Raw genomic sequence first — 20,649 nt, 5'->3', positions numbered from 1 at the left:
CTACTTTTTAAGTCGATACTGGCCTATATAAAACTATATATGTGCACAAAGAATCAGAAGGAATAAATTTTGGCTGTTACGCCCTATTCAAATGTTTGTCTAGATTTTCAATGAAAACGAGTATATTGCGAGAAGATTGAAAAATTCAGGCCTATGCTAAGAGCTCATGTTTAGCGTAGCCAACACCAACACCAACGCCGAGCAACGTACGTCTAATCTAAAAAAGCTTAACATCATAAAACATCCAAATTCAGCTTTCTTCAATATGCAACTTTAATCGGGAATATTCATTAAATATGACAAATGAGTTTAATTGATTCAAAACTTATCTACATGATCAATTTTGATGTTACTTACATGGAGAACAACAATTTGTCTTTTATTTCACCGTGAAAAGCTTGAGCAGAATTTAAAAATAAATCCTGCTCTTTTATTGTTGTGGATATTTTTAATTATCAAGCTACAATCATTGGTGTTGTTGACGATTGTTGTCATTTCATGCAACTGACAGCGGTCTATCTGCACACTGTGCCCGGGACATGGTGGATATTTTTAGGCTAAGGGAGTTAGATAGGGATGTCTATAGCCTGGAAAAATTCGAACCGGGGTCCGACGGTCGACTGTCGGAAAGCTGTTCCGCAAACGTAGAGATGCCAGATTTGAAGACATGTCTTCAATTTGAAGACATTTGAATCTCTGTGAAGACATTTATTTCGTGAAGACATTTTGAAGACTTTTCAAAATATTTGAAGATTTATCTACTTATTTGAAGATACTTGAAGACAATCAATAATACAATACGAATAGAAAATACAATTTTTTACATACTTATAAATTCAGCGACCTCTATAATATGTGAACTATATAAATATTACAAAAGTTATAATAGTCTTTGTCTCGGGCTTAGAATCCCAAACATAAAAAATACATTCACAAAAGCCGGTTGATAACTGCAACGCATTTTAGACCTCATTCGCACTTAAATTTGAGCCGGGCTTTGTTTTGGTGTTAAATGGATATTTCTCAGAACTTCCATGGCTAATTAATACAGAAAAATGTTTTTAAAAGAAATCCAGAGGAAACTTGTTACGCACTTTCGTTAAAATCTTCCTTGAATTCCTGTGGTATTTCTTCTAGAAATATCTTTGGACATTCTTCCAGTATTTTCTCTGAGAATTCCTCTATGAATTTCTCCAAAAAATCGTTTTGGTATTTTTTCTGAAATTCCTCCTAAATTTCCTCCGTGAAATTGTCCAGAGGTTTCATGAATTTATCCAAAAAATCCTCCCGGAGTTCCTTTGGATTTTCCTCAAGAACCTTCTCCGTAAGATCGTCAAAGAATTCCAGCGAAAGTACGTCCAAGAATTCCTTCGGAAGATCCTCCAGAACTTCTTTGGTAGTTCCTTCACGAACTCCACCTGCAGTTATTTCAGGAATTCCTCCGCAAGATCTTCCAGAAATTCTTCCAAAAGTTCCTCCAGGAACTCCCGCGGAAGCTCCTCCAGGGAACCCTCCGGAACCGGAAGTTCCTCCATAAATTCCTTTGGAAGTTTCTCCAGGAATTCCTCTGGAAGATTCTCCAAGAATGTTGCCGAAAGATTCTTCAAGAATGCCTCCGGAAGTATACTATGGTATTTCTCTTGTATTTCCTCCAGGATTTCTTTCGAAAATTTCCGCAGTAATATCTCAAAAAGCTCCTCCAAGAATTCATCCAGAACTACTGTCAAGAATTTCTCCGGAAGTTTCTTTAGAAATTTCTTCAGGAATTCCACAAGTTCCTACAGGAATTCCTTCTTAAGTTTCTCCAGAATACCTCCTGGAAATTCTCCAGCAATTTATCCGGAAATTCCTTCAGTAAATCCTTTGGATGTTCTAATAGGAATTCTTCGGGAAATTTCGTCAGGAGTCTTAGAAGTAAGGCTCCATCCAGAAGAAATTAGTATAAGTAATAAGAAGCTCCATCAAGGATTTATCCGGAAGTTCTTTCAAAAAATTCTCTGTATGTTTTTCAAGTATTTCACGGTAAATTTTAAATCCCTACAGGGTATTCTTTATCTCATAGAAATTTTATAGAATGTTCTCTTAAATTCTAACAATGAATCGCCTGCTTTGAGCGTGCTTACAGCGGCACACTAGGAGTTAACTTTCTGAAATCAGTATGGCGAATAGCATCTAAGGCTCGATTTCTCAAAAATAAGCACCTTCATCAAAAAAATATTTGATAGGCATGGTAGCGGACACCTTCCTGCATAATCGATACCAAATAGTTTTTCATGAAAAGTTTCTAATTTCGAAAAAAAACCCGCATTAGATGTCTTTCGCCATACAAATTTCTGGCGGTTAACTCTTGCTGGCTGTTTTGCGCATATACTATAGCGCCTGGATGTGACGGCGGCGAGTAGAAAATCAGCCACTGCCATTTATTCATTTGAAAGTTAAAAAAATAACCATTATTCCACATCAATAGAACAAGCTCGAGAACAAGGACATGATTATATTTACAAATCTATTGGATTTTGAAATTTCTCGCTGATAATCATAATTTTAATATTGAAGACATTTGAAGACATTTTTAAACGACTGTGAAGACAATTGAAAATATCATCTGGCATCCCTGCCGCAAACGTCAAATCACTTGTTGCACGGTAAAAAATTTTGGTTTATTTTTTCGGTGTGAATGTTTATTATTAAAATCAACGGGAATATGCAACTTTAAACAAGTGTTACATGCCGCTATATTTTTTAAACAAGTTTTATGATAATTTGAAGGCATTCGAATATTCTTAATATCAAGAAATATCAACACTTTTCGTACAGTGCATGCCATTTTGAAGTTTCCGACACTCTGCTTCTTCTTCTTTGCTCCGCAAAATTAGAATTTTTCTCTTTTCTCGCAATAAATTAAGCTTTGAAAATACTCAACAAATCACTGGGCTTAAAATCAGTATTGTTCGATCTGGTATTCAATTCTTTCCGTTGCAACTAGAGGAAGTTTGTCACCATTTATTTGTAAATCTTCCTAAAGAATTTTTAATAATAGGCTCATTCAACAATTTTTGGTGAGTTGTTTAAGAGAAATCGCATTTGTGTAGTAATAACACGCACTACAGAAAAATATGATGTTTAAAGGATGATGGCCCTGTCACCATATTGATGTATGAAGTCAGCATCCTGGTATGATCACGGTTTTGGTATTGGTAGTAGTCTGCCGATCTCGATGTATCACAGACTTTTTTCGTTGGTCCCAAAACAGGCACTCAGGGATATTTACCATTGGCCATGGCATTTGCAGTGTGGCCAATTTTCAGAAGAGATCCTCTTGAGAACATCATGGTTGTCATGATATGACCACTGGCTTTCAGTGGAGTGAATGGTTTGCAGATAAATCATCATCACCATGCCAACTTTGTTGCTATAGCCGACATTCTACATATCTGTCACTCTTACTCTATTCGAGAACCAAAATACTTGCCTTGCTTAAGGTCACTCCTGATGGAATCCAAGATTCAAAGTGCTCGCGTTTTCGGGGGCACACCACTCGATACGGAAGCAACGTACAACAAAGCTAAATCAATAAAAATGACAGTTGTGCACCGCCTCCGTATCGAGTGGTGTGCCCCCGAAAACGCGAGCACTTTGAAACTTGGATTCCGTCAGGAGTGACCTTAATACCAACAATATTTCATTTTCGCACGACTGCTATTACGACAGACTATGAATAATTGTTAGGATTTGAGAATAGACCAGTTTGACCTTCCATAATATGGGGATCAAGTGTGCCGCAAGTTTTGAAAATGCCAAATTTTCTATCTTTCGGCAAAATTGAGTTTTTGGTAACTTTTATGAACAAATAATTGTTTCCAATGACGTTTTTGAATAACTAATTAAATTCTTTATCAAGTCCATCAAAAAGCGTGCAAATCAGTGCATGTTACATCGAGAAATATCCTAAACAAAAAGTGGGGATCATGTGTGTCCAGTTTCCCCTACCGCTCACGCATTTTGCCTTTCCAAGGCATAGAATGATTAATATTTGTGAAATGAATTAAAAAATTGTATCTAAATAATTTTTTTTCCGATTTTGTCACATACCCTGTAATTTGCCTGTGACCAATATAGGGGGAATGACGGCTTTGGCCCTCCTTAGCCGTGCGGTAAGACGCGCGGCTACAAAGCAAGACCATGCTGAGGGTGGCTGGGTTCGATTCCCGGTGCCGGTCTAGGCAATTTTCGGATTGTAAATTGTCTCGACTTCCCTGGGCATAAAAGTATCATCGTGCTAGCCTCATGATATACGAATGCAAAAATGATAACTTGCCTTAGAAACCTCGCAGTTAATAACTATGGAAGTGCTTAATGAAAACTAAGTTGCGAGGCGGCTCTGTCCCAGTGTGGGGATGTAATGCCAATAAGAAGAAGAAGACGGCTTTGGCAGGTTTTGTTCTATTATTGACAGGGGAGTTTTTTATGACTGACTATGCTCAAATTTTGCCTAAACATTCTTTGCATATCAAAGAATATGGTGGTAAATTTTATAAAATTTGGTTGACAAAAACCCCCCTGACATTAATAGAACAAAACCTGCCAAAGCCGTCTTTCCCCCTAATCAACTTGATAAATATAAGTCATGTCTGAATGTATGAGCGTTTGGGAGAGCGCGAAAATATGATTTCTTAAAAAAAACTTTATAACGCATGAGAAAATACGAATTCCTTGCCTAATAAAAGGGAGAAATTGGCATTTTTTCTGGCATACCCTTACATGGAAAACAAAACTTGCCACCAATGTAAAATTAATGTAATGCTGATTTATCTTGCTGGTCGGTGTGTCAACATTTGAAATGTTCCCGTTTGAACAGGAAGCTTCTTTGTTCTTAATTTGCCACGCCATACAATCCTGTTTTCAATTATCAAGTACTGCCCGCGTATGGTAAAAACAACGCAACTGAATGACTCGACAAATCTTACTTATCACACAGCTTAAATAACAATTATGCCAAATGGTGGACCATAAAAATGGGCTAGAAAGCTAGAAAAATTGTCATTAAAAAAAACGATGCGTATATCAACATTAGAAGACAAATTTTATTATTAATTATTTTATTACTTCCTTTACATATTTCAAACAAGCCTAACAACGTTACAAGAATAAAACTTAAACAAAATGCACAAATAATGATTGATTGGCTTCTGATAGACCTACGTGTCACAATAATATTATTCACAGTTGGCAATAAGGAACCAGACAAAACGATGATGACTATGCAAATTTTCACTTAGGGGCAAGCCAGAGTGAACGCGACGTGCGATACGACGCGACGCGACAGTGCAATTTGAAAGCCGGTTGATAATGATTGCTATTCTTTTATGTGAGTCACGTCGCATCGCATCGCTCGTCGCGTTTACTCTGGCTTGCTTCTTAGACTGTGTCAACAGTGCTGATAACAGTTTGATACAGATTTATTTCTGGAAGCGACTACAACTTTTAGATCTACTTTGATGACAGTGCTACATTTCTCTAACTGTCCAATGACGCGATAGCAGCTTACGTGATGACGGTCGGCGCATTGCGCCCGGTAAAGCTAGGTAATTTGGAAATTTCCAACGCAATGTCGATCAACGGTTTCAACATATCCGATGCCTGGCCAAGTACGTTGTCCTTCTCGTAGGAATCGATATAGAGGCGCACGGTGGCTCCGGAGCTTCCGGTTCCGCTGAGTCGCATCACCACGCGGCTTCCATCGGTGAACACAATTCGAAGACCCTGCTTGGTGGACACGGATTTGTCGATGGGGTCGTTATAGCTGAAGTTGTCACCCAGTTTGACTTTGTAGGTCTTTCCACCGGCGGAGAAATCTTTTCCGACAAAGGAGGGATCGGTGATGGTCTTCTCAAGAGTAGCCATCATTTCGTTGCAAGGGGCCAGGTCACATTCCTCGTAATCGTAGCGAGTGAAGTAGTTGCGACCGTATCGCTTCCAATGTTCTACGCAGATTTCCTCGACGCTTTTTCCAGTGTGTTCTAGTACTGAGAACCAGGCCAAAACGGCCCAAATGCCGTCCTTTTCACGGATGTGATCTGAACCGGTTCCGAAGCTTTCTTCCCCACACAGACACAGACGCCCAGCGTCCATCAGATTTCCAAAATATTTCCAACCAGTTGGGACTTCGAACAGTTCCTTATTCAAAGCTTTGGCTACCAAATCAACCGCGGAAGCGGTAGGCATACTTCTGGCCAAACCGGTAACTCCATGCTTCTTAAAGTATGGAATACATTCGAGGTAATGAGCAATGACTGCCAGCGAGTCGCTTGGAGTCACGAAGAAGGCATTACGACCGATGATCATGTTCCGATCACCGTCCCCATCGAATGCCGCCCCGATGTCATAATCTCCGCTGCGGACGGCTTCAACCAAATCTTTAGCGTAAGTCAGGTTGGGGTCCGGATGCAATCCCCCAAAATCAGGCAGAGGAGTTGTGTGAACCACTCCGTCTTTCGAAGCTCCCAGTGAATTGACGAAAATTTCGTTGACGTAACTTCCAGTGACTCCGTTCATCGAATCGATTCTCATCTTTAGTGGCTGTCCATTCCGTGATTTTCCGCTAACAAAATTCTTTAGCTTGTCGAAGTCGAAAATTTCTTTCATTAAGCGGACGTAGTCCGCAACAGAATCGATCACCTCTACCACGAAGGGCTTTCCGCCAATGTCATAATTATTAACACCCGTTTTCGACACGTCGATGTCCAGTCCTTCTGCAATTTTGTACTCTTTGATTCCGCCGGACAAGGCATAGATCTTGTTCGTAAAGTGATCAGGAGCTGGCCCTCCATTTTCACAGTTAAACTTAATTCCAAAATCGTTTTCCGGGCCGCCCGGATTGTGCGAAGCGGTAAGGACGATTCCTCCCAAAGCTTTGTTGCGACGAATTAGGCTCGAAACGGCCGGTGTGGACAAAATGCCATTCTGACCAGCCAGAACTTTGGCCACGCCATTGGCAGCGCACATTCGAACAATCAGCTCGCAAGCCTCCCGGCAGAAGTAACGGCCATCACCACCTACCACCAGCGTTGATCCCGCCAAAGCACCTTCGTTGGCGTCTAGAATGCATTGTACGAAGTTTTCCGTATAGTTTTTCTGGGTGAAAACTTTGACCTTTCAAGCGACAAGGAGAACGGAGCTGGTTAGACAATATTCGCTATTCGGAATAGTAGTAACCTACCTTCTTTCGTAATCCGCTGGTACCAGGCTTTTGGCCCTCAAAGGGAGCTGTGGCTACAGTGGCGACGGTTATAACCATTGTTCAATCGATCACAAATATTTTATAACTTGTCTAACTCTATTGCACTGTGTGAATCTTTAAATGCAAGGTTTTCAAATTACCTACAAGGAATAACCTGCTTCTTTTGAGGAAGTTTGTTAACGAATGTATGTTTTCTTGGCCAATCCGAACGATCTTATCTGTTTCCAATGTCGTGTGAAGGTCGCCTGCACGCAATGAAGAGACAGTTTCTTAGGGGTGTTCGAATTATAACCATATTCAACACAAACGAAGATGTTCAATGCGGTGACGTGATACACGATTTACTAAATATATAAAATTACATGTCCTGCAGGAGATCATTTAAAAAATTCAAAATATTCGAGCCAAATTTGTTTTTGCCGTTTCTACCAAAAAATATATGAAATGCTTCGGAACTGTATAACAAGCCGTAACATATCGATTAAAAATGATCGACGAGGACACCTCGACATACGATGTTTAGAAAAAAAAAGTCAAGAGAACGAGAAAAATAAGGTTGGTTTCCATTTTATTTTACGGGTAGGCGTAAGAGAAAGTTGCTCCGCCACCTGGTGGTCGTAACAAAAAATATTTATATATTGTCTATCCGGAATAAACTTAGATCGCTTTTTATACCGAAGTTGGATTTTTCTCCAGATACAGGCAATGAATCGCCTGCTTTGAGCGTGCTTACAGCGGCACACTAGGAGTTAACTTTCTGAAATCAGTATGGCGAAAGGCATCTAAGGTTCGATTTCTCAAAATTAAGCACTTTCATCAAAAAAATATTTGGTAGGCATGGTAGCGGACACCTTCCTACATAATCGGTACCAAATAGTTTTCCATGAAAAGTTTCTTATTTTGAGAAAACCCGCGTTAGATGACTTTCGCCATACAAATTTCTGGCGGTTAACTCTTGCTGGCTATTTTGCGCATATACTATAGCGCCTGGAAGTGACAGCGGCGGGTAGAAAATCAGCCACTGCTAATAATTCATTAACCCAACTTCGGAAATAGTGCGCTGGATTCCCCTAAAGATGCGCTAAACAACGCATCAATTAGTTTGACAGATAAAACTTCGGAAGAAAGTTCGGTTCGGAAGTCCCGACTTCCGAATTCTAAGTTGGTGCTACGCCGACAATATCCACCTAGAAGATATTTTTTTAGTTATTGTCCATACGGAATAAACTTATAACGCTTTTTATACCGAAGTTGGATTTTTCTCCGAATACAGGCAAATTTCCCAACTTCGGAAGTAGTGCGCTGGATTCGCCTAAAGATGCGCTAAACAACGCATCAGTTAGTTTGACAGATAAAACTTCGGAAGAAAGTTCGGTTCGGAAGTCCCGACTTCCGAATTCTAACTTGGTGCTACGCCGACAATAAATACCAGATAAAGATTGTCGCTGTCCGGAACATCTTTTACTGGCGAGAATAAAGGGGATCTAAATGTCAATACATACAAGGAAAAATACATACGATTTGACAGTAAGGTACCACACATGTTTCGGACAGCAGAACAAAGGGAATCGAAGCGACAATCTTTATCTGGTAACTAAAAAGATATTTTAGTTACTAGATAAAGATTGTCGCTGTCGTCGCCGTCCGGAACATCTTTTATTGCTGGCGAGGATAGGGGAGCTAAATGTCAAAGAAGGAAAACACAAATTTCTGGCGGTTAACTCATGCTGGTTATTTTGCGCATATACTATCCAGCTTTCCACGCTAGCCATAATGGCGGATGCTATAAACAATTTTGACAGCAACTGCTTCCGACGCTTAACTGATTCCGACGCTAATTCCGTATCTCAGCAACCATTTTACTTTGTTTGTTTACTGAGGGCAGAAAAAACGATTTTCAATGAAGAAGTTGCAAGTATCGCTTAAGTTTTTCAATTCTAAATTGTTCATACTTTTAGGTCTCAACGTCAAATTTCGCATTTCGTGCGCGGCGAGAACCCAAAGAGTGTACTACACATAGAGGCTTGAAACACTGCAGTAGCATTTGGTAGCTCGCCATACCGTTCAAGCAGCTTGACGGCAACAATACTGGCTAGTAGGTAGTGGGTTTATTGCAAACTTGTTCTGAAGTTTAAAACCTCTGAAGCCTTCGATTCGCTTGTGATATATTCAAATGCCTATGCTCAGTGAAGCTCGTTTCTAAGGGCGGTGTGAATAAATAAATCGTTCACTGATCAATTTATAATTAAAATATTTAAATCATTTGTTGAAATGTTTCAGGAACAAGAAATGTAAGTGGAATAACCTTTTCCCAGTAAAAGACCCACTTTTACGTGTTAGAATTATTTACATCCCCAGCTTAAGGTTTAATAAGCAGCTCTACAACAATCAAGTGCCCAGGGAAGCTTGAGAATGAATCGCCTGCTTTGAGCGTGCTTACAGCGGCACACTAGGAGTTAACTTTGGGAAATCAGTATGGCGAAAGGCATCTAAGGTTCGATTTCTCAAAATGAAGCACTTTTATCGAAAAAATATTTGGTAGGCGTAGTAGCGGACACTTTCCTACATAACCGGTACCAAATAGTTTTTCATCAAAAGATCCTAATTTTGAGAAAACCCGCATTAGATGTCTTTCGCCATACAAATTTCTTGCGGTTAACTCATGCTGGCTATTTTGCGCATATACTATAGCGCCTAGATGTGGCAGCGGCGGGTAGAAAATCAGCCACTGCCAATAATTCATTATATATTGTTTGTTGGTGGTCATCTAAAGAAAATATTCGCTTTTTTCTTAAAATATGACTAAAACATAGGTAGATAATAAAATCAAAGTCAATAAGCTATAGCAAAACTACAGCTGCGCTGCAGCGGTATTGCACATCAAATCAAACTAAATCTGATTGTGTAGTCCTTTTTTAATCACTTTTTGGATAATTTAATCATGATTGTGGAAAAATAATGTCCAATATTCAAGAGGTGAGCCAGCCTAGGGCTGAAAGCCTCTGAAATAAAGACAATAATAATAATAATAAATGTCCAATATTGCTGCCGGAAAAGCGTTAGTGGAAAATAAAGTATTATCATTCACGGGAGACAAGACTATTAGGTATTGAATATGAACCAGTACATGTATTTCACGCATGATACGTAGCTTAATTAGCCACATAATACATGGTACAGTATACCCCCGCTGATCCGACAAATGTATGGCCGGACTATCGGGGTTTCTCTCGTTAATCCGACTGTCAAATCCATACAAATGAACCAAAACAAAATCACAGCACAAATTTTAAAACTGACAGCATAATGTGTTTAAATGGGTGTTGATACTTTTTAATCCGGAAAATTCCGAATTAGCGAGATCCGGACTAACGAGTCGTCGGACTAGCGAGATCCGGATAAGCGGGGGGATACTGTATCTCGTGAATCTTAGTACCACTGAGATTTTCTACTTTAACTATGCTGCACATATTGAATTTGGAGAGCGGGAATCCTTCTCTCTTTGTTGGCCCTGTGGAGGTAAATGGATCATTAATTATACAATTATCCATATTAGTAGGAAACTAAAACTAAATGCAGACGCCCGAGAAATTGAATTGGAGCCCTTCGAAACTACTTGGACAACGAAACATCGAAACAAGCTTTGAGAATGTTTAATTTCTGCCCGTTGCGTGTTAGCCAAAAATATCAGCTGCGGCAGCAAACTGTTGTTCAAATTCAAATGTTTGTGCTATTTTCCAACTCCATACAAATAGGTCAAATTAATGGGAAGATAACTTCGACCTGAAAAAGAAATATTCGCAATTATTTTGTGATATTAAGCACTATAATTTTCAATTATTTAAAGTTAGTTACGAAAGTTGCATTTTCCTCATTTCTTTCTCATAACAATAAACAACGTGAAAATAGTTGCTTAGATACGACTAGCGCCGAAAACAGTTCAGCGTCGGAAGCAGTTACTGTCAGATATATTTATAGCACCCGCCATTATGGCTAGCGTGGAAAGCTGGATAGCGCTTGGATGTGGCAGCGGCGGGTAGAAAATCAGCCACTGCCAATAATTCATTATGTAGACCAATAATTTAACTGAGTGTTATTTCAAAGTAATGAATCGCCTGCTTTGAGCGTGCTTACAGCGGCACACGAGGAGTTAACTTTCTGAAATCAGTATGGCGAAAGACATCTAAGGTTCGATTTCTCAAGATTAAGCACCTTCATCGAAAAAAAATTTGACAGGCGTAGTAGCGAACACCATCCTTCATAACCGGTACCAACCGGTTTCATGAAAAGTTCCTAATTTTGAGAAAAGCCGCGTTAGATGTCTTTCGCCATACAAATTTCTGGCGGTTTACTCTTGCTGGCTATTTGAGAATATACGATAGCGCATGGATGTGGAAGCGGCGGGTAGAAAATCAGCCACCGCCAATAAATCATTCATGTGTAAGGCTTTGGAGCTAATGGGAGTTATCCGGAATCATTTCACAAAGAAAACAATCCGACCAGAAGGCAGATAGGTTTGTCTTTCGATAACCATACGTTGTCCAGTAGTGTTGGCAGAAACATTGATTTTTTGTATATGGTTTGAACAATCAATTTTACAAACGTAATAACAATTTGTGTAGACCTTCCAGCTACGTACCTTCTTCAGCAAAGTCTTTTGGCACCTTTCAGACCTCGTTTCAGACTATATGCTAACGTATTGAGTCACGCGGTTGATGATAAATTGAAGTAGCTAAGAGCAAAAATGTGAAAAAATACGTTTTCCCATACTAATCTCCATATAAATTTAAAACGCGATGCGGCATTCGAAGTCGCAACCAATCGAGCTCATATTTTGCACAGTTGATTGGGGTCCCAAAACGATTCAGAAAAACCTCGATCTCACTTGATCAGATGAAGTTTGCGTTTTTCCATACAACCGCCCACAACCGCCCCACTCTAGCATATACATTTTAGAAACAATGAATCGCCTACTTTGAGCGTGCTTACAGTGGCACACTAGGAGTTAACTCTATGAAATCAGTATTCCGAAAGGCATCTAACGTTCGATTTCTCAAAATTAGGCACCTTCATCGAAAAAATATTTGGTAGGCGTAGTAACGGACACATTCCTACATAACCGGTATCAAATAGTTTTTCATAAAAAGATCCTAATTTTGAGAAATCCCGCGTTAGATGTCTTTCGCCATACAAATTTCTTGCGGCTAACTCATGCTGGCTACTTTCACATATACGTTAGCGCCTGGTGCTGGCAGCGGCGGGTAGGAAACCAGCAACTGTATGTGATTCATTCCACCCAAATAAGTCGCGAATTTAAAATCCGGTGGAGGCACTACAAGAGGTGTGTGCTATTTAATCGGAAAAATCATATGCAAGCACCCACCGGATGGAAGCTCATCCCAAAGAAAACAAAATTTTCCTCCAATGAATAATTGGCAGTGGCTGATTTTCTACCCGCCGCTGCCACATCCAGGCGCTATAGTATATGCGCAAAATAGCCAGCATGAGTGAACCGCCAGAAATTTGTATGGCGATAGACATCTAACGCGGGTTTTCTCAAAATAAGAAACTTTTCATGAAAAACTATTTGGTACTGGTTATGAAGGATGGTGTCCGCTACTACGCCTACCAAATATTTATTTGATTAAGGTCCTTAATTTTGAGAAATCGAACCATAGGCGAATTCGAGAAGAATCCAGTGGTAGAGTGCGCTGCGAGAGTTTGAGAGAAAAGTCGACAGAAGCGATTATTTACATTCAAAATCAAATTTTTTCCATAAAATTTACTTCACTTTATGATATATGGTCACATGTTTTCCACTGACATTGGCTTCTTACAGTCTTTAAGCAGCTGTTGAAAACGAATTCCACCCAAATAAGCCGCGAATTAAAAATAACCAACCAAAATAGTGCGGTGGAGGCACTGCAAGAGATGTGCTATTTAATCTGAAAAATCATATGCAAGCACCCACCGGATGGAAGCTCATCCCAAAGAAAACAAAATTTTCTTCCAATTTGCGACTATTTCAGCTTTTATAAATGGTTGGATTAACCAGAAAACGCGAAAATCGTACTCCCTCCGTATGCTGCCAATGCACTTTTTTGGCCAACGACAATTTTTCGTGGTTCTTGTGACGACCACCAGATGTCGAAATGATCGATAAGCTTTACTCAAATACGCCTATACTGATTTCAGAAAGTTAACTCCTAGTGTGCCGCTGTAAGCACGCTCAAAGCAAGCGATTCATTCAAGACGAAATTTTCAAAACGACTTATCTGCTTTTGTAAACAAAGATTCAAACGACGATTTGACGAATCTGATAGCTCTCCCACGCAAACTAACACCATCAACAGGTAGCGGAAACCTTCACCTACCTTTTGCCACCGCCAATAAATCATTCATGTGTAAGGCTTTGGAGCTAATGGGAGTTATCCGGAATCATTTCACAAAGAAAACAATCCGACCAGAAGGCAGATAGGTTTGTCTTTCGATAACCATACGTTGTCCAGTAGTGCTGGCAGAAACATTGATTTCTTGTATATGGTTTGAACAATCAATTTTACAAACGTAATAACAATTTGTGTAGACCTTCCAGCTACGTACCTTCTTCAGAAAAGTCTTTCGGCACCTTTCAGACTATATGCTAACGTATTGAGTCACGTGATTGATGATAAATTGAAGTAGCTAAGAGCAAAAATGTGAAAAAGTACGTTTTCCCATACTAATCTCCATATAAATCCAAACGCGATGCGGCATGCGAAGTCGCAACCAATCGAACTCATATTTTGCAGTTGATTGGGTTCCCAATACGATTCAGAAAAACCTTGATCTCACTTGATTAAATGAAGTTTGCGTTTTTCCATACAACCTCGCATACAAACGCCCCACTCTAGTATATACATTTTAGAAACAATGAATCGCCTACTTTGAGCGTGCTTACAGTGGCACACTAGGAGTTAACTCTATGAAATCAGTATTCCGAAAGGCATCTAACGTTCGATTTCTCAAAATTAGGCACCTTCATCGAAAAAATATTTGGTAGGCGTAGTAACGGACACATTCCTACATAACCGGTATCAAATAGTTTTCATAAAAGATCCTAATTTTGAGAAATCCCGCGTTAGATGTCTTTCGCCATACAAATTCTTGCGGCTAACTCATGCTGGCTACTTTCACATATACGTTAGCGCCTGGTGCTGGCAGCGGCGGGTAGAAACCAGCAACTGTATGCGATTCATTCCACCCAAATAAGTCGCGAATTTAAAATCCGGTGGAGGCACTACAAGAGGTGTGTGCTATTTAATCGGAAAAATCATATGCAAGCACCCACCGGATGGAAGCTCATCCCAAAGAGAACAAAATTTTCTTCCAATGAATTATTGGCAGTGGCTGATTTTCTACCCGCCGCTTCTACATCCAGGCGCTGTCGTATATGCGCAAATAGCCAGCATGAGTTAACCGCCAGAAATTTGTATGGCGAAAGACATCTAACGCGGGTTTTCTCAAAATAAGAAACTTTTCATGAAAAACTATTTGGTACTGGTTATGAAGGATGGTGTCCGCTACTACGCCTACCAAATATTTATTTGATTAAGGTCCTTAATTTTGAGAAATCGAACCATAGGCGAATTCGAGAAGAATCCAGTAGTAGAGTGCGCTGCGAGAGTTTGAGAGAAAAGTCGACAGAAGCGATTATTTACATTCAAAATCAAATTTTTTCCATAAAATTTACTTCACTTTATGATATATGGTCACATGTTTTCCACTGACATTGGCTTCTTACAGTCTTTAAGCAGCTGTTGAAAACGAATTCCACCCAAATAAGCCGCGAATTAAAAATAACCAACCAAAATAGTGCGGTGGAGGCACTGCAAGAGATGTGCTATTTAATCTGAAAAATCATATGCAAGCACCCACCGGATGGAAGCTCATCCCAAAGAAAACAAAATTTTCTTCCAATTTGCGACTATTTCAGCTTTTATAAATGGTTGGATTAACCAGAAAACGCGAAAATCGTACTCCCTCCGTATGCTGCCAATGCACTTTTTTGGCCAACGACACTTTTTTCGTGGTTCTTGTGACGACCACCAGATGTCGAAATGATCGATAAGCTTTACTCAAATACGCCTATACTGATTTCAGAAAGTTAACTCCTAGTGTGCCGCTGTAAGCACGCTCAAAGCAAGCGATTCATTCAAGACGAAATTTTCAAAACGACTTATCTGCTTTTGTAAACAAAGATTCAAACGACGATTTGACGAATCTGATAGCTCTCCCACGCAAACTAACACCATCAACAGGTAGCGGAAACCTTCACCTACCTTTTGGTGGTGTTGGTTTGCGTTGGAGAGTTATCAGATTCGTCAAATCGTCGTTTGAATCTTTGTTTCCAAAAGCAGATAAGTCGTTTTGATAATTTTGTCTTGCATTAAACGCCTGCTTTGAGCGTGCTTACAGCGGCACACTAGGAGTTAACTTTTGGGAATCAGTATGGCGAAAGGCTAATGTTTAATATCTCGAAAATAAGCAACTTAATCGAAAAAATATTTGGTAGGCGTAGTATGTAGCGGACACCTTCCTACTTAAGTGGTACCAAATAGTTTTTCGTGATAAGTTCCTACTGCTGAGAAAACCGGCATTAGATGTCTTTCGCATCAGTGGTGAATGCATGGTTAATGAATCGCCTGCTTTGAGCGTGCTTACAGCGGCACACTAGGAGTTAACTTTCTGAAATCAGTATGGCGAAAGGCATCTAAGGTTCGATTTCTCAAAATTAAGCACCTTAATCGAAAAAATATTTGGTAGGCGTAGTAGCGGACACCATCCTACATAACCGGTACCAAATATTTTTTCATGAAAAGTTCCTAATTTTGAGAAAACCCGTATTAGATGTCTTTCGCCATACAAATTTCTGGCGGTTAACTCATGCTGGCTATTTTGCGCATATACTATAGCGCCTGGATGTGGTAGCGACGGGTAGAAAATCAGCCACTGCCAATAATTCATTTAACTGAAAACTTGTGGCTACAAAATAGTAATGGACCAATCAATAAGCAAAAACTGCCGCTATGAAACGAGCAGATCGCGCCACCGTAGACATGTTCTGTCAAACACACACGAATAGGAATATGCATATACAGTTTCGCTGTTGTTTTGATGCGGTGAGTGCAAAATGAGTTACCTTGATTGATCCATTGTTACCATGGAATTTTTTTCTGTGTTAGATGCCTTTCGCCACACTGATTTCCGAAAGTTAACTCCTAGTGTGCCGCTGTAAGCACGCTCAAAGTAGGCGATTCATTGTTACGGATTGTTACGAAGGGGTGGGGGCTTCTTAAAAACGTTTTTCGCGTTACAAAATATTTTAACAGATCCCATAGGCGAATTTGAGTAAAGCTCATCGATCATTTCGACATCTGATGGTCGTCACAAGAACCACGAAAAAAGTGTCGTTGGCCAAAAAAGTGCATTGGCAGCATACGGAGGGAGTACGGTTTTCGCGTTTTATGATTAATCCAATCATTTATGAAAGCTGAAATAGTCGCAGATTGGAAGAAAATTTTGTTTTCTTTGGGATGAGCTTCCATCCGGTATGTGCTTGCATATGATTTTTCCGATTAAACAGCACATCTCTTGCAGTACCTCCACCGCACAATCTTGGTTATGAATTCCCGGATTTTTAATGAATCGCCTGCTTTGAGCGTGCTTACAGCGGCACACTAGGAGTTAACTTTCTGAAATCAGTATGGCGAAAGGCATCTAAGGCTCGATTTCTCAAAATAGAGCACCTTCATCGAAAAAATATTTGGTAGGCATAGTAGCGGACACCTTCCTACATAACCGATACCAAATAGTTTTTCATGAAAAGTTCCTAGTTTTGAGAAAACCCGCGTTAGATTGCTTTCGCCATACAAATTTCTGGTGGTTAACTCATGCTGGCTATTTTGCGCATATACTATAGCGCCTGGATGTGACAGCGGCGGGTTGAAAATCAGCCACTGCCAATAATTCATTCGTTGCTTACTTGGGTGGGATTTGTTTTCAACAGCTGCTTAAAGAGTTTAAGAAGCCATTGCCAGTGGAAAACATGAGACTATATACCAAAAAGTGAAGTAAATTTGATGGAAAAAATTTGATTTTGAATGTAAATAATCGCTTCTGACGACTTTTCTCCCAAACTCTCGCAGCGCACTCTTCCACTGGATCCTTCTCGAATCCGCCTATTAATTTCTTTATTTTATTAGTTCCAACTCCGGCCACTAGAAATCGAAACATTAATTGTGGTGGCGATAACTGCTTGGGTAGGTGTAAAGTCCGAATCCACCGAATTCACATGCCTGCAGGCACGCACACATCGACATAAGTTTGACATCTGCCACTGACAGCTAGCGTACACGTATTTTGGCTCGGTTGCGGTGTTGGATTGATTTGCTGGTGTGGCGGCTGACATTTTCCCCTTTATTTCGTTGCTCGGTACTATTCACGTTGGACGTGGTTCGATTCGTGGTGAAATTAGGTAAAAATCCGTGATTTTCCGGTACGATTTCAGGTTGTAACAAATTAATATTACGCGTAAGTTTCTACAGTGCTATAAAATGTAGAAATAGCCCGGAATTTTTTTCAAAATCATTGAGAAAAGTGATGGTTTGAACATCCACGTCGCTCACTTTCATTAATTTCCCTTCTGGTTCCAGACAAAAAGACGATGAGGAACTTTGTGTACGCCGCCGTGCTGGGACTGTTTGCCCTGAGTCAGCTGAGTGTGGCCAACGAAGAGAGTACGGCACGATTGCTGGTGTCCAAGCAAATCCTGAACAAATACCTTGTAGAGAACCGCGACATCGTCGTCAAGTATACGCTTTACAACGTCGGTTCCGGAGCGGCCGTCAATGTGCAGCTAGGTGAGTGTCCTGTTTGTGATATACGACCTACGACATTTGCACAAAAATGATCCACAGAATTTCGGTCTACTGTTCTTGTATTTGTTTGGAAAATACCACCGTTTGTGTTCACATTCCGGATAGTTTAAAGTTTTCGCCAGACATTCAATTTCCTACATTTTTGCTCTTCTTGTACAGTAAGTGTACGTTAAGGCATATTCCAAAAACTTGTCGCCATGCTCATTCATCTACCGAGTTGCATACGGTTTTATATCATTCAACTTAGTTCGAATTTGTTTTCAAACTTGTGGCTTGACCACCTGCCCGTAATTCTGCGTTTTATAAGAAACCTTTTACGAAACTGCAATAATCATGAAGTTGTTATCTTAAACATTTGCAGAATACTTTGCAACTAATATTTGCTGCGGGTATGAAGTACTTCCTGGGAACATTTTTTTCATAGAGGCGCAGAACCACTACGTTCATTGAGTTGAATTTTATAATTTTCTAAAAAAAAAAGAAGTTTGGCCATGGACATTTACCTAACTCCTCCTGCACGTGGTATATGGAAGGCTTCTTTTCATGATTTACATTCCACATCTCTTGGTTGTTTGAAGCCACTATGAGAAAATTTAGATATGCACTTGTTGAAAGCACTACAACTGCAAAGCAGATGATCCGAGGTTTCACGTTCCATGTTATAGAAACGAGAGATATGGACCCGGCTGATGTTTACTAATGTTTAATCATACCTATATCTACTAGGACAGTATTAGCAGTTGAGTATAGGTACAAAGAGCTATCTTATTGAGCTTCAAAAGATTTTTAGTGGTTGAAATGTTTGAGACATTGGGAATTATAAATCTCTTTGGCTAAACACTTTTTGGTTTCCAACAATTACATATTTTTGCCTTTCTCGTACAACAATGAACAAAGTTGTACCGAAAAGCTATAATTTCACTCCGAATGCGAACTTTTCATAGAAGGCTCGTAGACCCAGTGTTAAATACAAATCGACTCAGCTCGACAAACTGAGCAAATATCTTTTAACGATCGGCAAAAATATAAAGAAAATGGTGAACCAAACCGAAAAGGTTGGTGAGAGAAAGGCAGTACCACTAATAGGTGGCTTAATTTGGGTTTTCCTCATGTTACTATAGGTACCTTCGTCGAGGGTGACAATGGGTAAAATGGGGGTGAGAATAGGTCACTGTTTCAACCAATTAGAATGCTTGTAGAATAGATTGAATGTATCTAAGGGCAAGAACACTAAAATATAAGACACCTTTTTGAACGATTTTGTTCTACCTCTACCTACTTTGTTCTACCTCTGACCTCCTGACTGCTGGTGAAAGCGATGATTCATTCTCACCACCGGTGGGTAGTATACTTGGTAGTATACTTTCGTTACTCGACTCGGTACCAACCATTTTTGGGGAATCAGAGGTATAGATCACATTATTGATTAGATCTCAGATTGTATTATGGGAATATGCTTTTAGCTTTACAGAGCCACCAACAGCGATTGCTACTGTGTTATTACCTGTGTTATTATTGTCAAGTATGATTGGCCAGCAAAAGATATTTCGCCAGTGACGACAGAGCGACAATCTTCCTTAATAGTTTATTACCTCTGTTGTTTTAACATTTATAATATAACTAACATAAAATAGACAGCATTCTAAAATTTAAATAAGTTTTTAATAAAATAAACCAAATTTTTGCTCTTCCACAGTCGACAACGGTTTCCACCCGGAAGCATTCACCGTCGTCGGAGGCCAACTGTCGGCCACCATCGATCGCATTGCCCCGCAGACCAACGTCACCCACATCGCCGTGGTGCGACCGAAGGCCTACGGCTACTTCAACTTCACTGCCGCCGAAGTCAACTACCAGCCAGCGGAGGAAGTCACCGAGCTGCAGTTCGCCGTCAGTTCCGAGCCGGGTGAGGGTGCCATTGTTGCCGAGGCCCAGTTCAACAAGCAGTTCTCGTCGCACTACCTGGACTGGTTCGCATTCGCCATCATGACCCTGCCCTCGCTGGCCATTCCCTACGCGCTGTGGTTCAGCTCCAAGTCGAAGTACGAGCTGTTGGCCAAACCAACGAAAAAGGTCAACTGAGGAGCTGAATGTAGTGCTTTAGCATTTAGAATAAGATGAAGGCGAGGCAGATTTTTACTGCTTCGGGTTGTGTCTCCCGGCGAGAGAATTCGCAGGACACCAAATCGGAAAGACTAATTTATTACACGTAAGGACGCGCTTTTCCGTTTCATAATTCTCATCACTTCTAAAGCCACCCAGTTTTTTTGTTGCAGTTTTATAAATTTGAACGTGAGATAGTTTAAAGAGTTCAGTTCATCGAAGCTTAAAGAAAGTTGTTGCATTTTTTCTGTGAACAGGAACAAAGCGCAGGATGGCTTTGATTTTTGTTATGTCGAGTCAAACCATACAATAAATGAGATTGAAAACATAACATATGTGTTTGTTCTTAAGCTATTTTTGCGAATAACGTTTGTTAATATAGATTGA

General features: G+C 40.0%; 2 protein-coding genes across 5 annotated transcripts; one reads left to right on the top strand and one right to left on the bottom strand.

Annotated features, from left to right (window-relative positions):
- Positions 1-5,062: 5,062 nt before the first annotated feature.
- LOC134210614 (phosphoglucomutase) lies at positions 5,063-7,479 on the bottom strand. Its single transcript, XM_062686756.1, has 2 exons — positions 7,220-7,479; positions 5,063-7,152 (listed from the first exon to the last, which is right to left on the bottom strand). Exons 1-2 carry the CDS (start codon positions 7,295-7,297, stop codon positions 5,545-5,547), a joined length of 1,686 nt encoding a protein of 561 aa, XP_062542740.1. The 5' UTR covers positions 7,298-7,479; the 3' UTR covers positions 5,063-5,544.
- A 10,122-nt stretch (positions 7,480-17,601) lies between these two features.
- LOC134214899 (translocon-associated protein subunit beta) lies at positions 17,602-20,593 on the top strand. 4 transcript variants are annotated; one of them, XM_062694175.1, is made up of 3 exons: positions 17,602-17,756; positions 17,935-18,141; positions 19,856-20,593. In XM_062694175.1, the coding sequence occupies exons 2-3, from the start codon at positions 17,946-17,948 to the stop codon at positions 20,239-20,241; spliced, it is 582 nt and encodes a 193-aa protein (XP_062550159.1). In that variant the 5' UTR covers positions 17,602-17,756; positions 17,935-17,945; the 3' UTR covers positions 20,242-20,593. The 4 variants fall into 4 exon arrangements, with proteins under 4 accessions (XP_062550159.1, XP_062550160.1, XP_062550162.1 ...); XM_062694176.1 differs by having other exon boundaries at positions 17,643-17,777; XM_062694178.1 differs by having other exon boundaries at positions 17,654-17,812.
- Positions 20,594-20,649: the final 56 nt, after the last annotated feature.

The sequence above is a fragment of the Armigeres subalbatus genome, chromosome 2 (genome assembly GCF_024139115.2).
Source record: "Armigeres subalbatus isolate Guangzhou_Male chromosome 2, GZ_Asu_2, whole genome shotgun sequence".
Lineage (NCBI taxonomy): Eukaryota > Metazoa > Arthropoda > Insecta > Diptera > Culicidae > Armigeres > Armigeres subalbatus.
This window is presented reverse-complemented; position numbering and strand designations above follow the sequence as displayed.

What these genes read in the sequence shown, in the direction of transcription:
- LOC134210614 (XM_062686756.1), bottom strand. Translation starts at nt 7,297, where the DNA reads ATGGTTATAACCGTCGCCACTGTAGCCACAGCTCCCTTTGAGGGCCAA. An exon ending in CCAGCGGATTACGAAAGAAG is followed by an intron (nt 7,153 to 7,219) that starts GTAGGTTACTAC and finishes GTCGCTTGAAAG; the next exon opens with GTCAAAGTTTTCACCCAGAA.
- LOC134214899 (XM_062694175.1), top strand. Translation starts at nt 17,946, where the DNA reads ATGAGGAACTTTGTGTACGCCGCCGTGCTGGGACTGTTTGCCCTGAGT. An exon ending in GGCCGTCAATGTGCAGCTAG is followed by an intron (nt 18,142 to 19,855) that starts GTGAGTGTCCTG and finishes GCTCTTCCACAG; the next exon opens with TCGACAACGGTTTCCACCCG.